A 13,420-nucleotide genomic window follows, 5' to 3' on the forward strand; every position below is an offset into this window, starting at 1 on the left:
TTCCCACGCCTACTCCCCCCAAGCCCTCTCCCTCCCACACATCTACCTGCTCTCAAATGTTGTGTTTGTGTGCTTCCCCTTCTCTCCCCATCTTGTCTTCCGCTCCCTCTTTTTATATATTTTGTTTGTCTGGTTGATTTGTTTATGAAATAAATGTTGGCTCTTTCACGAGCCTCGATTCAGTATACAAAAAAAAAAAAAAAAGTTGTAGAGACAGGTCGAGGATGATAAAAGGAAATTGGATGCACCTGAGCTCAATTTGGAGTGTCATAATAAAAGACTTGAATACCTATTGAACATTTCAGCGTTTTATTTTCAATTGTTTTGTAAAATTTTCGAAAACGAAAATTCCACTTTGACATTATGGGGTATTATGTGGAGATCAGTGACAAAAAAAATCTCATTTTAATCCATTTATAATTCAGGCTGTAATAGCAAAATGTGAAAAAGTCAAGGGGTGTGAATACTTTCTGAATGCACTGCAGGTGATTTGAATATTAAGGATTTGGATATGCAAATAATAAGTCTACAAGCATAATACTACCAGCAAACTATAATACGAAGCTTTATGGGATGATATAGGTTCCCAGATTTTTTCTTAGGCCTTTTTAGCTTGCTTCTGCGCAATGAGGGCATCCCAGTCATTGTTAAAGAGGATGGTGCCATCTTCTTGCTTCTCCGAGCATTCTTTGCCACCTAAGAAGTCTAAGAACTCCTGATGCAGCTCGGGTGGAGCCGTCCCGCGAAGGTCCACGGTATGTGACAGGAAGTCGACGATGAGCTTGCCTTCCTCGGACTTCGGGTTGAAGCAATTGGTGATGTCAAAACGAGACGCCTGGTGCGTACTCTCGAAGGTGATGCCATATGCGGAACAGCCGTCGCGGATGTGTTGAGTGCAGACAAAGCACATCACGTTGTCCTGGAGGCAGGGGAAGTGATCCCACAGCCGCCAAAATCCACTTACATCTGAAGATCGAAACAACAGACAAACAATCCTTCATTAATGATTACCAGTTGTAAGGTGACATTGAAGGAGCGATATAGTGTCTGTCAATAGGAGGCCTTAAATTAATTGATGGACATCGACTGCAAGGCCTCTGATGCCCTTCTTATTAGCTATGATGCGTTTCCAAAAAATGATAGTTTCACGGTGAGTGTGGCCATGCTGTCTTTTCATGTTGACCGTCATGCCCTTTTTATGCAGAAAATAAAGGAGATTTTTATTTTTACACCACGAAATTAAAAACACCTCACCACCACGAAATTGAAAACACCTCACCACCACGAAATTAAAAACACCTCACCACCACGAAATGAAAAACACCTCACCACCACAAAATTGAAAACACCTCACAGCCATAAAACATGCAATGAAAACACTTCACCACCGCAAAATTAAAAACACCTCACAGCCATAACACACATAATAAAAACACCTCACCACCACGAAATTAAAAACACCTCACAGCCATAAAACACGTAATAAAAACACCTCACCACCACGAAATTAAAAACACCTCACAGCCATAAAACACGTAATAAAAACACCTCACCACCACGAAATTAAAAACACCTCACAGCCATAAAACACATAATAAAAACACCTCACCACCACGAAATTAAAAACACCTCACCACCACGAAATTAAAAACACCTCACCACCACGAAATGAAAAACACCTCACCACCACAAAATTGAAAACACCTCACAGCCATAAAACACGCAATGAAAACACTTCACCACCGCAAAATTAAAAACACCTCACAGCCATAAAACACATAATAAAAACACCTCACCACCACGAAATTAAAAACACCTCACAGCCATAAAACACGTAATAAAAACACCTCACCACCAAGAAATTAAAAACACCTCACAGCCATAAAACACATAATAAAAACACCTCACCACCACGAAATTAAAAACACCTCACAGCCATAAAACACGTAATAAAAACACCTCACCACCAAGAAATTAAAAACACCTCACAGCCATAAAACACATAATAAAAACACCTCACCACCACGAAATTAAAAACACCTCACAGCCATAAAACACGTAATAAAAACACCTCACCACCACGAAATTAAAAACACCTCACAGCCATAAAACACGTAATAAAAACACCTCACCACCACGAAATGAAAAACACCTCACCACCACAAAATTGAAAACACCTCACAGCCATAAAACACGCAATAAAAACACCTCACAACCATGAAATTAAAAACACCTCACCACCACGAAATTAAAAACACCTCACAGCCATAAAACACGCAATAAAAACACCTAACGACCACAAAATTAAAAACACCTCGCCACCTCAAAATTGAAAGCAGCTCACAGCCATAAAACACGCAATAAAAACACCTCATGACCACAAAATTAAAAACACCTCGCCACCTCAAAATTGAAAACACCTCACAGCCATAAAACAGGCAATAAAAACACCTCACAGCCATAAAACACGTAGTAAAAACACCTCACCACAACGAAATTAAAAACACCTCACAGCCATAAAACACGGAATAAAACATATCACCACCACGAAATTAAAAACACCTCACAGCCATAAAACACGCAATAAAAACACCTAACGACCACAAAATTAAAAACACCTCGCCACCTCAAAATTGAAAGCACCTCACAGCCATAAAACACGCAATAAAAACACCTAACGACCACAAAATTAAAAACACCTCGCCACCTCAAAATTGAAAGCACCTCACAGCCATAAAACACGCAATGAAAACACCTCACGACCACAAAATTAAAAACACCTCGCCACCTCAAAATTGAAAACACCTCACAGCCATAAAACACGCAATAAAAACACCTCATGACCACAAAATTAAAAACACCTCGCCACCTCAAAATTGAAAACACCTCACAGCCATAAAACAGGCAATAAAAACACCTCACAGCCATAAAACACGTAGTAAAAACACCTCACCACCAAGTAATTTAAAACACCTCACAGCCATAAAACACGCAATAAAAACACCTCACAGCCATAAAACACGTAATAAAAACACCTCACCACCACGAAATTAAAAACACCTCACAGCCATAAAACACATAATAAAAACACCTCACCACCACGAAATTAAAAACACCTCACAGCCATAAAACACGTAATAAAAACACCTCACCACCACGAAATGAAAAACACCTCACCACCACAAAATTGAAAACACCTCACAGCCATAAAACACGCAATAAAAACACCTCACAACCATGAAATTAAAAACACCTCACCACCACGAAATTAAAAACACCTCACAGCCATAAAACACGCAATAAAAACACCTAACGACCACAAAATTAAAAACACCTCACAGCCATAAAACAGGCAATAAAAACACCTCACAGCCATAAAACACGTAGTAAAAACACCTCACCACCACGAAATTAAAAACACCTCACAGCCATAAAACACGTTATAAAACATATCACCACCAAGTAATTTAAAACACCTCACCACCACAAAATTGAAAACACCCCACAGCCATAAAAAGAGGAATTAAAACACCTCACAGCCATAAAACATGTAATAAAAACACCTCACAGCCATAAAACACGTAATAAAAACACTTCACCACCACAAAATTAAAAACACCTCACAGCCATGAAATTAAAAACACCTCACCACCAAGTAATTTAAAACACCTCACAGCCATAAAACATGTAATAAAAACACCTCACAGCCACGAAATTAAAAACACCTCACAGCCACGAAATTAAAAACACCTCACAGCCACGAAATGAAAAACACCTCACAGCCACGAAATAAAAAACACATCACCACCACAAAATTTAAAACACCTCACAATCATAAAACACGTAATAAAAACACCTCACCACCACGAAATTAAAAACACCTCACCACCACCAAATTTAAAACACCTCACAATCATAAAACACGTAATAAAAACACCTCACCACCACGAAATTAAAAACACCTCACAGCCATAAAAAGGAATAAAAACACCTCACCACCACGAAATTAAAAACAACTCACCACCACAAAATTTAAAACACCTCAGCCATAAAACACGTAATAAAAACACCTCACCACCACAAAATTAAAAACACCTCGCCACCTCAAAATTGAAAACACCTCACAGCCATAAAACACGCAATAAAAACACCTCATGACCACAAAATTAAAAACACCTCGCCACCTCAAAATTGAAAACACCTCACAGCCATAAAACAAGCAATAAAAACACCTCACAGCCATAAAACACGTAGTAAAAACACCTCACCACCACGAAATTAAAAACACCTCACAGCCATAAAACACGTAATAAAACATATCACCACCAAGTAATTTAAAACACCTCACCACCACAAAATTGAAAACACCCCACAGCCATAAAAAGAGGAATTAAAACACCTCACAGCCATAAAACATGTAATAAAAACACCTCACAGCCATAAAACACGTAATAAAAACACTTCACCACCACAAAATTAAAAACACCTCACAGCCACGAAATTAAAAACACCTCACCACCAAGTAATTTAAAACACCTCACAGCCATTAAACATGTAATAAAAACACCTCACAGCCACGAAATTAAAAACACCTCACAGCCACGAAATTAAAAACACCTCACAGCCACGAAATGAAAAACACCTCACAGCCACGAAATAAAAAACACATCACCACCACAAAATTTAAAACACCTCACAATCATAAAACACGTAATAAAAACACCTCACCACCACGAAATTAAAAACACCTCACCACCACCAAATTTAAAACACCTCACAATCATAAAACACGTAATAAAAACACCTCACCACCACGAAATTAAAAACACCTCACAGCCATAAAAAGGAATAAAAACACCTCACCACCACGAAATTAAAAACAACTCACCACCACAAAATTTAAAACTCCTCACAATCATAAAACACGTAATAAAAACACCTCACCACCACGAAATTAAAAACACCTCACCACCACCAAATTTAAAACACCTCACAATCATAAAACACGTAATAAAAACACCTCACCACCACAAAATTTAAAACACTTCACAGCCATCAAAAGGAATAAAAACACCTCACCACCACGAAATTAAAAACAACTCACCACTACAAAATTTAAAACACCTCAGAGCCATAAAACACGCAATAAAAACACCTCACCACCAAGTAATTTAAAACACCTCAGAGCCATAAAACACGTAATAAAAACACTTCGCCACCACAAAATTAAAAACACCTCACCACCACAAAATTGAAAACACCTGACAGCCATAAAACACGCAATAAAAACACCTCACGACCATGAAATTAAAAACACCTCGCCACCTCAAAATTGAAAACACCTCACAGCCATAAAACACACAATAAAAACACCACATGACCACGAAATTAAAAATACCTCACCACCAGAAAATTGAAAACACCTCACCGCCACGAAATTAAAAACACCTCATAGCCACAAAATTAAAAAATACCTCACCACCACAAAATTGAAAACACCTCACCACCACAAAATTGAAAACACCTCACCACCACGAAATTAAAAACACCTCACAGCCATAAAACACGTAATAAACACACCTCACCACCACAAAATTAAAAAGACCTCACCACCAAGTAATTTAAAACACCCCACAGCCATAAAACACGCAATAAAAACACCTCACCACCACGAAATTAAAAACACCTCACAGCCATAAACCACGTAATAAAAACACCTCATAGCCACGAAATTAAAAACACCTCACAGCCACGATATTAAAAACACCTCACAGCCACGAAATTAAAAACACCTCACAGCCACGAAATTAAAAACACCTCACAGCCACGAAATTAAAAACACCTCACAGCCATAAAACACGTAATAAAAACACCTCACCACCACGAAATTAAAAACACCTCGCCACCACGAAATTAAAAACACCTCACCACCACCAAATTTAAAACACCTCACAATCATAAAACACGTAATAAAAACACCTCACCACCACGAAATTAAAAACACCTCACAGCCATAAAAAGGAATAAAAACACCTCACCACCACGAAATTAAAAACAACTCACCACCACAAAATTTAAAACACCTCAGCCATAAAACACGTAATAAAAACACCTCACCACCACAAAATTAAAAACACCTCGCCACCTCAAAATTGAAAACACCTCACAGCCATAAAACACGCAATAAAAACACCTCATGACCACAAAATTAAAAACACCTCGCCACCTCAAAATTGAAAACACCTCACAGCCATAAAACAAGCAATAAAAACACCTCACAGCCATAAAACACGTAGTAAAAACACCTCACCACCACGAAATTAAAAACACCTCACAGCCATAAAACACGTAATAAAACATATCACCACCAAGTAATTTAAAACACCTCACCACCACAAAATTGAAAACACCCCACAGCCATAAAAAGAGGAATTAAAACACCGCACAGCCATAAAACATGTAATAAAAACACCTCACAGCCATAAAACACGTAATAAAAACACTTCACCACCACAAAATTAAAAACACCTCACAGCCACGAAATTAAAAACACCTCACCACCAAGTAATTTAAAACACCTCACAGCCATTAAACATGTAATAAAAACACCTCACAGCCACGAAATTAAAAACACCTCACAGCCACGAAATGAAAAACACCTCACAGCCACGAAATAAAAAACACATCACCACCACAAAATTTAAAACACCTCACAATCATAAAACACGTAATAAAAACACCTCACCACCACGAAATTAAAAACACCTCACCACCACCAAATTTAAAACACCTCACAATCATAAAACACGTAATAAAAACACCTCACCACCACGAAATTAAAAACACCTCACAGCCATAAAAAGGAATAAAAACACCTCACCACCACGAAATTAAAAACAACTCACCACCACAAAATTTTAAACTCCTCACAATCATAAAACACGTAATAAAAACACCTCACCACCACGAAATTAAAAACACCTCACCACCACCAAATTTAAAACACCTCACAATCATAAAACACGTAATAAAAACACCTCACCACCACAAAATTTAAAACACTTCACAGCCATCAAAAGGAATAAAAACACCTCACCACCACGAAATTAAAAACAACTCACCACTACAAAATTTAAAACACCTCAGAGCCATAAAACACGCAATAAAAACACCTCACCACCAAGTAATTTAAAACACCTCAGAGCCATAAAACACGTAATAAAAACACTTCGCCACCACAAAATTAAAAACACCTCACCACCACAAAATTGAAAACACCTGACAGCCATAAAACACGCAATAAAAACACCTCACGACCATGAAATTAAAAACACCTCGCCACCTCAAAATTGAAAACACCTCACAGCCATAAAACACACAATAAAAACACCACATGACCACGAAATTAAAAATACCTCACCACCAGAAAATTGAAAACACCTCACCGCCACGAAATTAAAAACACCTCATAGCCACAAAATTAAAAATACCTCACCACCACAAAATTGAAAACACCTCACCACCACAAAATTGAAAACACCTCACCACCACGAAATTAAAAACACCTCACAGCCATAAAACACGTAATAAACACACCTCACCACCACAAAATTAAAAAAACCTCACCACCAAGTAATTTAAAACACCCCACAGCCATAAAACACGCAATAAAAACACCTCACCACCACGAAATTAAAAACACCTCACAGCCATAAACCACGTAATAAAAACACCTCATAGCCACGAAATTAAAAACACCTCACAGCCACGATATTAAAAACACCTCACAGCCACGAAATTAAAAACACCTCACAGCCACGAAATTAAAAACACCTCACACCCATAAAACACGTAATAAAAACACCTCACCACCACGAAATTAAAAACACCTCGCCACCACGAAATTAAAAACACCTCGCCACCACGAAATTAAAAACACCTCACAGCCATAAAACACGTAATAAAAACACCTCACCACCACGAAATTAAAAACACCTCACCACCACGAAATTAAAAACACCTCACAGCCATAAAACACGTAATAAAAACACCTCACAACCACGAAATTAAAAACACCTCACCACCACGAAATTAAAAACACCTCACAGCCATAAAACACGTAATAAAAACACCTCACCACCACGAAATGAAAAACACCTCACCACCACAAAATTGAAAACACCTCACAGCGACAAAACACGTAATAAAAACACCTCAACACCACGAAATTAAAAACACCTCACAGCCACGAAATTAAAAACACCTCACAGCCATAAAACACGGAATAAAAATACCTCACCACCACGAAATTAAAAACACCTCACCACCACGAAATTAAAAACACCTCACAGCCATAAAACACGTAATAAAAACACCTCACCACCACGAAATTAAAAACAACACCACCACAAAATTTAAAACTCCTCACAATTATAAAACACGTAATAAAAACACCTCACCACCACGAAATTAAAAACACCTCACCACCACCAAATTTAAAACACCTCACAATCATAAAACACGTAATAAAAACACCTCACCACCACAAAATTTAAAACACCTCACAGCCATAAAAAGGAATAAAAACACCTCACCACCACGAAATTAAAAACAACTCACCACCACAAAATTTAAAACACCTCAGCCATAAAACACGTAATAAAAACACCTCACCACAACGAAATTAAAAACACCTCACAGCCATAAAACACGCAATAAAAACACCTCACCACCAAGTAATTTAAAACACCTCAGAGCCATAAAACACGTAATAAAAACACTTCGCCACCACAAAATTAAAAACACCTCACCACCACAAAATTGAAAACACCTGACAGCAATAAAACACGCAATAAAAACACCTCACGACCATGAAATTAAAAACACCTCGCCACCTCAAAATTGAAAACACCTCACAGCCATAAAACACACAATAAAAACACCACATGACCACGAAATTAAAAATACCTCACCACCAGAAAATTGAAAACACCTCACCGCCACGAAATTAAAAACACCTCAAAGCCACAAAATTAAAAATACCTCACCACCACAAAATTGAAAACACCTCACCACCACAAAATTGAAAACACCTCACCACCACGAAATTAAAAACACCTCACAGCCATAAAACACGTAATAAACACACCTCACCACCACAAAATTAAAAAGACCTCACCACCAAGTAATTTAAAACACCCCACAGCCATAAAACACGCAATAAAAACACCTCACCACCACGAAATTAAAAACACCTCACAGCAGCCATAAACCACGTAATAAAAACACCTCATAGCCACGAAATTAAAAACACCTCACAGCCACGATATTAAAAACACCTCACAGCCATAAAACACGTAATAAAAACACCTCACCACCACGAAATTAAAAACACCTCGCCACCACGAAATTAAAAACACCTCGCCACCACGAAATTAAAAACACCTCACAGCCATAAAACACGTAATAAAAACACCTCACCACCACGAAATTAAAAACACCTCGCCACCACGAAATTAAAAACACCTCACAGCCACGAAATTAAAAACACCTCACAGCCATAAAACACGTAATAAAAACACCTCACCACCACGAAATTAAAAACACCTCGCCACCACGAAATTAAAAACACCTCACAGCCATAAAACACGTAATAAAAACACCTCACCACCACGAAATTAAAAACACCTCACAGCCATAAAACACGTAATAAAAACACCTCACCACCACGAAATTAAAAACACCTCGCCACCACGAAATTAAAAACACCTCGCCACCACGAAATTAAAAACACCTCACAGCCATAAAACACGTAATAAAAACACCACCACCACTAAATTAAAAACACCTCACCACCACGAAATTAAAAACACCTCACAGCCATAAAACACGTAATAAAAACACCTCACAACCATGAAATTAAAAACCTCACCACCACGAAATTAAAAACACCTCACAGCCATAAAACACGTAATAAAAACACTTCACCACCACAAAATTAAAAACATCACCACCACAAAATTGAAAACACCTGACAGCCATAAAACACGCAATAAAAACACCTCACGACCATGAAATTAAAAACACCTCGCCACCTCAAAATTGAAAACACCTCACAGCCATAAAACACACAATAAAAACACCTCATGACCACGAAATTAAAAATACCTCACCACCACAAAATTGAAAACACACACAGCCATAAAACATGTAATAAAAACACCTCACAGCCACGAAATTAAAAACACCTCACAGCCACGAAATTAAAAACACCTCACAGCCACGAAATTATAAACACCTCACCAACACGAAATTTAAAACACCTCAGCCATAAAACACGTAATAAAAACACCTCACCACAACGAAATTAAAAACACCTCACCACCACAAAATTAAAAACACCTCACAGCCATAAAACATGCAATAAAAACACCTCACCACAACGAAATTAAAAACACCTCACCACCACAAAATTTAAAACACCTCACAGCCATAAAAAGGAATAAAAACACCTCACCACCACGAAATTAAAAACAACTCACCACCACAAAATTTAAAACACCTCAGCCATAAAACACGTAAAAAAAACACCTCACCACAACGAAATTAAAAACACCTCACCACCACAAAATTAAAAACACCTCACAGCCATAAAACATGCAATAAAAACACCTCACCACCAAGTAATTTAAAACACCTCACAGCCATAAAACATGTAATAAAAACACCTCACAGCCATAAAACACGTAATAAAAACACCTCACCACCACGAAATTAAAAACACCTCACCACCACAAAATTGAAAACACCTCACAGCGACAAAACACGTAATAAAAACACCTCAACACCACGAAATTAAAAACACCTCACAGCCACGAAATTAAAAACACCTCACAGCCATAAAACACGGAATAAAAACACCTCACCACCACGAAATTAAAAACACCTAACCACCACGAAATTAAAAACACCTCACAGCCACGAAATTAAAAACACCTCACAGCCACGAAATGAAAAACACCTCACAGCCATGAAATTAAAAACACCTCACAGCCACGAAATGAAAAACACCTCACAGCCACGAAATAAAAAACACATCACCACCACAAAATTTAAAACACCTCACAATCATAAAACACGTAATAAAAACACCTCACCACCACGAAATTAAAAACACCTCACCACCACAAAATTTAAAACACCTCACAATCATAAAACATAATAAAAACACCTCACCACCACGAAATAAAAAACACCTCACCACCACAAAATTTAAAACACCTCACAATCATAAAACACGTAATAAAAACACCTCACCACCACGAAATTAAAAACACCTCACCACCACAAAATTTAAAACACCTCACAATCATAAAACATAATAAAAACACCTCACCACCACGAAATAAAAAACACATCACCACCACAAAATTTAAAACACCTCACAATCATAAAACACGTAATAAAAACAGCTCACCACCACGAAATTAAAAACACCTCACCACCACAAAATTTGAAACACCTCACAATCATAAAACATAATAAAAACACCTCACCACCACGAAATTAAAAACACCTCACCACCACAAAATTTAAAACACCTCACAGCCATAAAAAGGAATAAAAACACCTCACCACCACGAAATTAAAAACAACTCACCACCACAAAATTTAAAACACCTCAGCCATAAAACACGTAATAAAAACACCTCACCACAACGAAATTAAAAACACCTCACCACCACAAAATTAAAAACACCTCACCACCACAAAATTAAAAGCACCTCACAGCTATAAAACACGTAATAAAAACACCTCACCACCAAGTCATTTAAAACACCTCACAGCTATAAAACACGCAATAAAAACACCTCACCACCAAGTAATTTAAAACACCTCCCAGCCATAAAACATGCAATAAAAACACCTCACCACCAAGTAATTTAAAACACCTCACCACCACAAAATTGAAAGCACCCCACAGCCATAAAACACGTAATAAAAACACCTCACAGCCATAAAACATGTAATAAAAACACCTCACAGCCATAAAACATGTAATAAAAACACCTCACAGCCATAAAACACGTAATAAATACTTCACCACCACAAAATTAAAAACACCTCACCACCAAGTCATTTAAAACACCTCACAGCCATAAAACACGTAATAAAAACACTTCACCACCACAAAATTAAAAACATCACCACCACAAAATTGAAAACACCTGACAGCCATAAAACACGCAATAAAAACACCTCACGACCATGAAATTAAAAACACCTCGCCACCTCAAAATTGAAAACACCTCACAGCCATAAAACACACAATAAAAACACCTCATGACCACGAAATTAAAAATACCTCACCACCACAAAATTGAAAACACACACAGCCATAAAACATGTAATAAAAACACCTCACAGCCACGAAATTAAAAACACCTCACAGCCACGAAATTAAAAACACCTCACAGCCACGAAATTATAAACACCTCACCAACACGAAATTTAAAACACCTCAGCCATAAAACACGTAATAAAAACACCTCACCACAACGAAATTAAAAACACCTCACCACCACAAAATTTAAAACACCTCACAGCCATAAAAAGGAATAAAAACACCTCACCACCACGAAATTAAAAACAACTCACCACCACAAAATTTAAAACACCTCAGCCATAAAACACGTAATAAAAACACCTCACCACAACGAAATTAAAAACACCTCACCACCACAAAATTAAAAACACCTCACAGCCATAAAACATGCAATAAAAACACCTCACCACCAAGTAATTTAAAACACCTCACAGCCATAAAACATGTAATAAAAACACCTCACAGCCATAAAACACGTAATAAAAACACCTCACCACCACGAAATTAAAAACACCTCACCACCACAAAATTGAAAACACCTCACAGCGACAAAACACGTAATAAAAACACCTCAACACCACGAAATTAAAAACACCTCACAGCCACGAAATTAAAAACACCTCACAGCCATAAAACACGGAATAAAAACACCTCACCACCACGAAATTAAAAACACCTCACCACCACGAAATTAAAAACACCTCACAGCCACGAAATTAAAAACACCTCACAGCCACGAAATGAAAAACACCTCACAGCCATGAAATTAAAAACACCTCACAGCCACGAAATGAAAAACACCTCACAGCCACGAAATAAAAAACACATCACCACCACAAAATTTAAAACACCTCACAATCATAAAACACGTAATAAAAACACCTCACCACCACGAAATTAAAAACACCTCACCACCACAAAATTTAAAACACCTCACAATCATAAAACATAATAAAAACACCTCACCACCACGAAATAAAAAACACCTCACCACCACAAAATTTAAAACACCTCACAGCCATAAAAAGGAATAAA

General features: G+C 37.4%; 1 protein-coding gene across 1 annotated transcript; it reads right to left on the minus strand.

Moving 5' to 3' along the window:
• Positions 1–386: 386 nt before the first annotated feature.
• Positions 387–2,951, minus strand: LOC144888904 (histamine N-methyltransferase-like). The gene is made up of 2 exons (XM_078768599.1): positions 1,985–2,951; positions 387–1,629 (listed from the first exon to the last, which is right to left on the minus strand). The coding sequence occupies exon 2, from the start codon at positions 908–910 to the stop codon at positions 599–601; it is 312 nt and encodes a 103-aa protein (XP_078624725.1). The 5' UTR covers positions 911–1,629; positions 1,985–2,951; the 3' UTR covers positions 387–598.
• Between the last annotated feature and the right edge of the window lie 10,469 nt (positions 2,952–13,420).

The sequence above is a fragment of the Myxine glutinosa genome (genome assembly GCF_964187855.1).
Source record: "Myxine glutinosa chromosome 6 unlocalized genomic scaffold, kmMyxGlut1.1 SUPER_6_unloc_1, whole genome shotgun sequence".
Classification (NCBI taxonomy): domain Eukaryota; kingdom Metazoa; phylum Chordata; class Myxini; order Myxiniformes; family Myxinidae; genus Myxine; species Myxine glutinosa.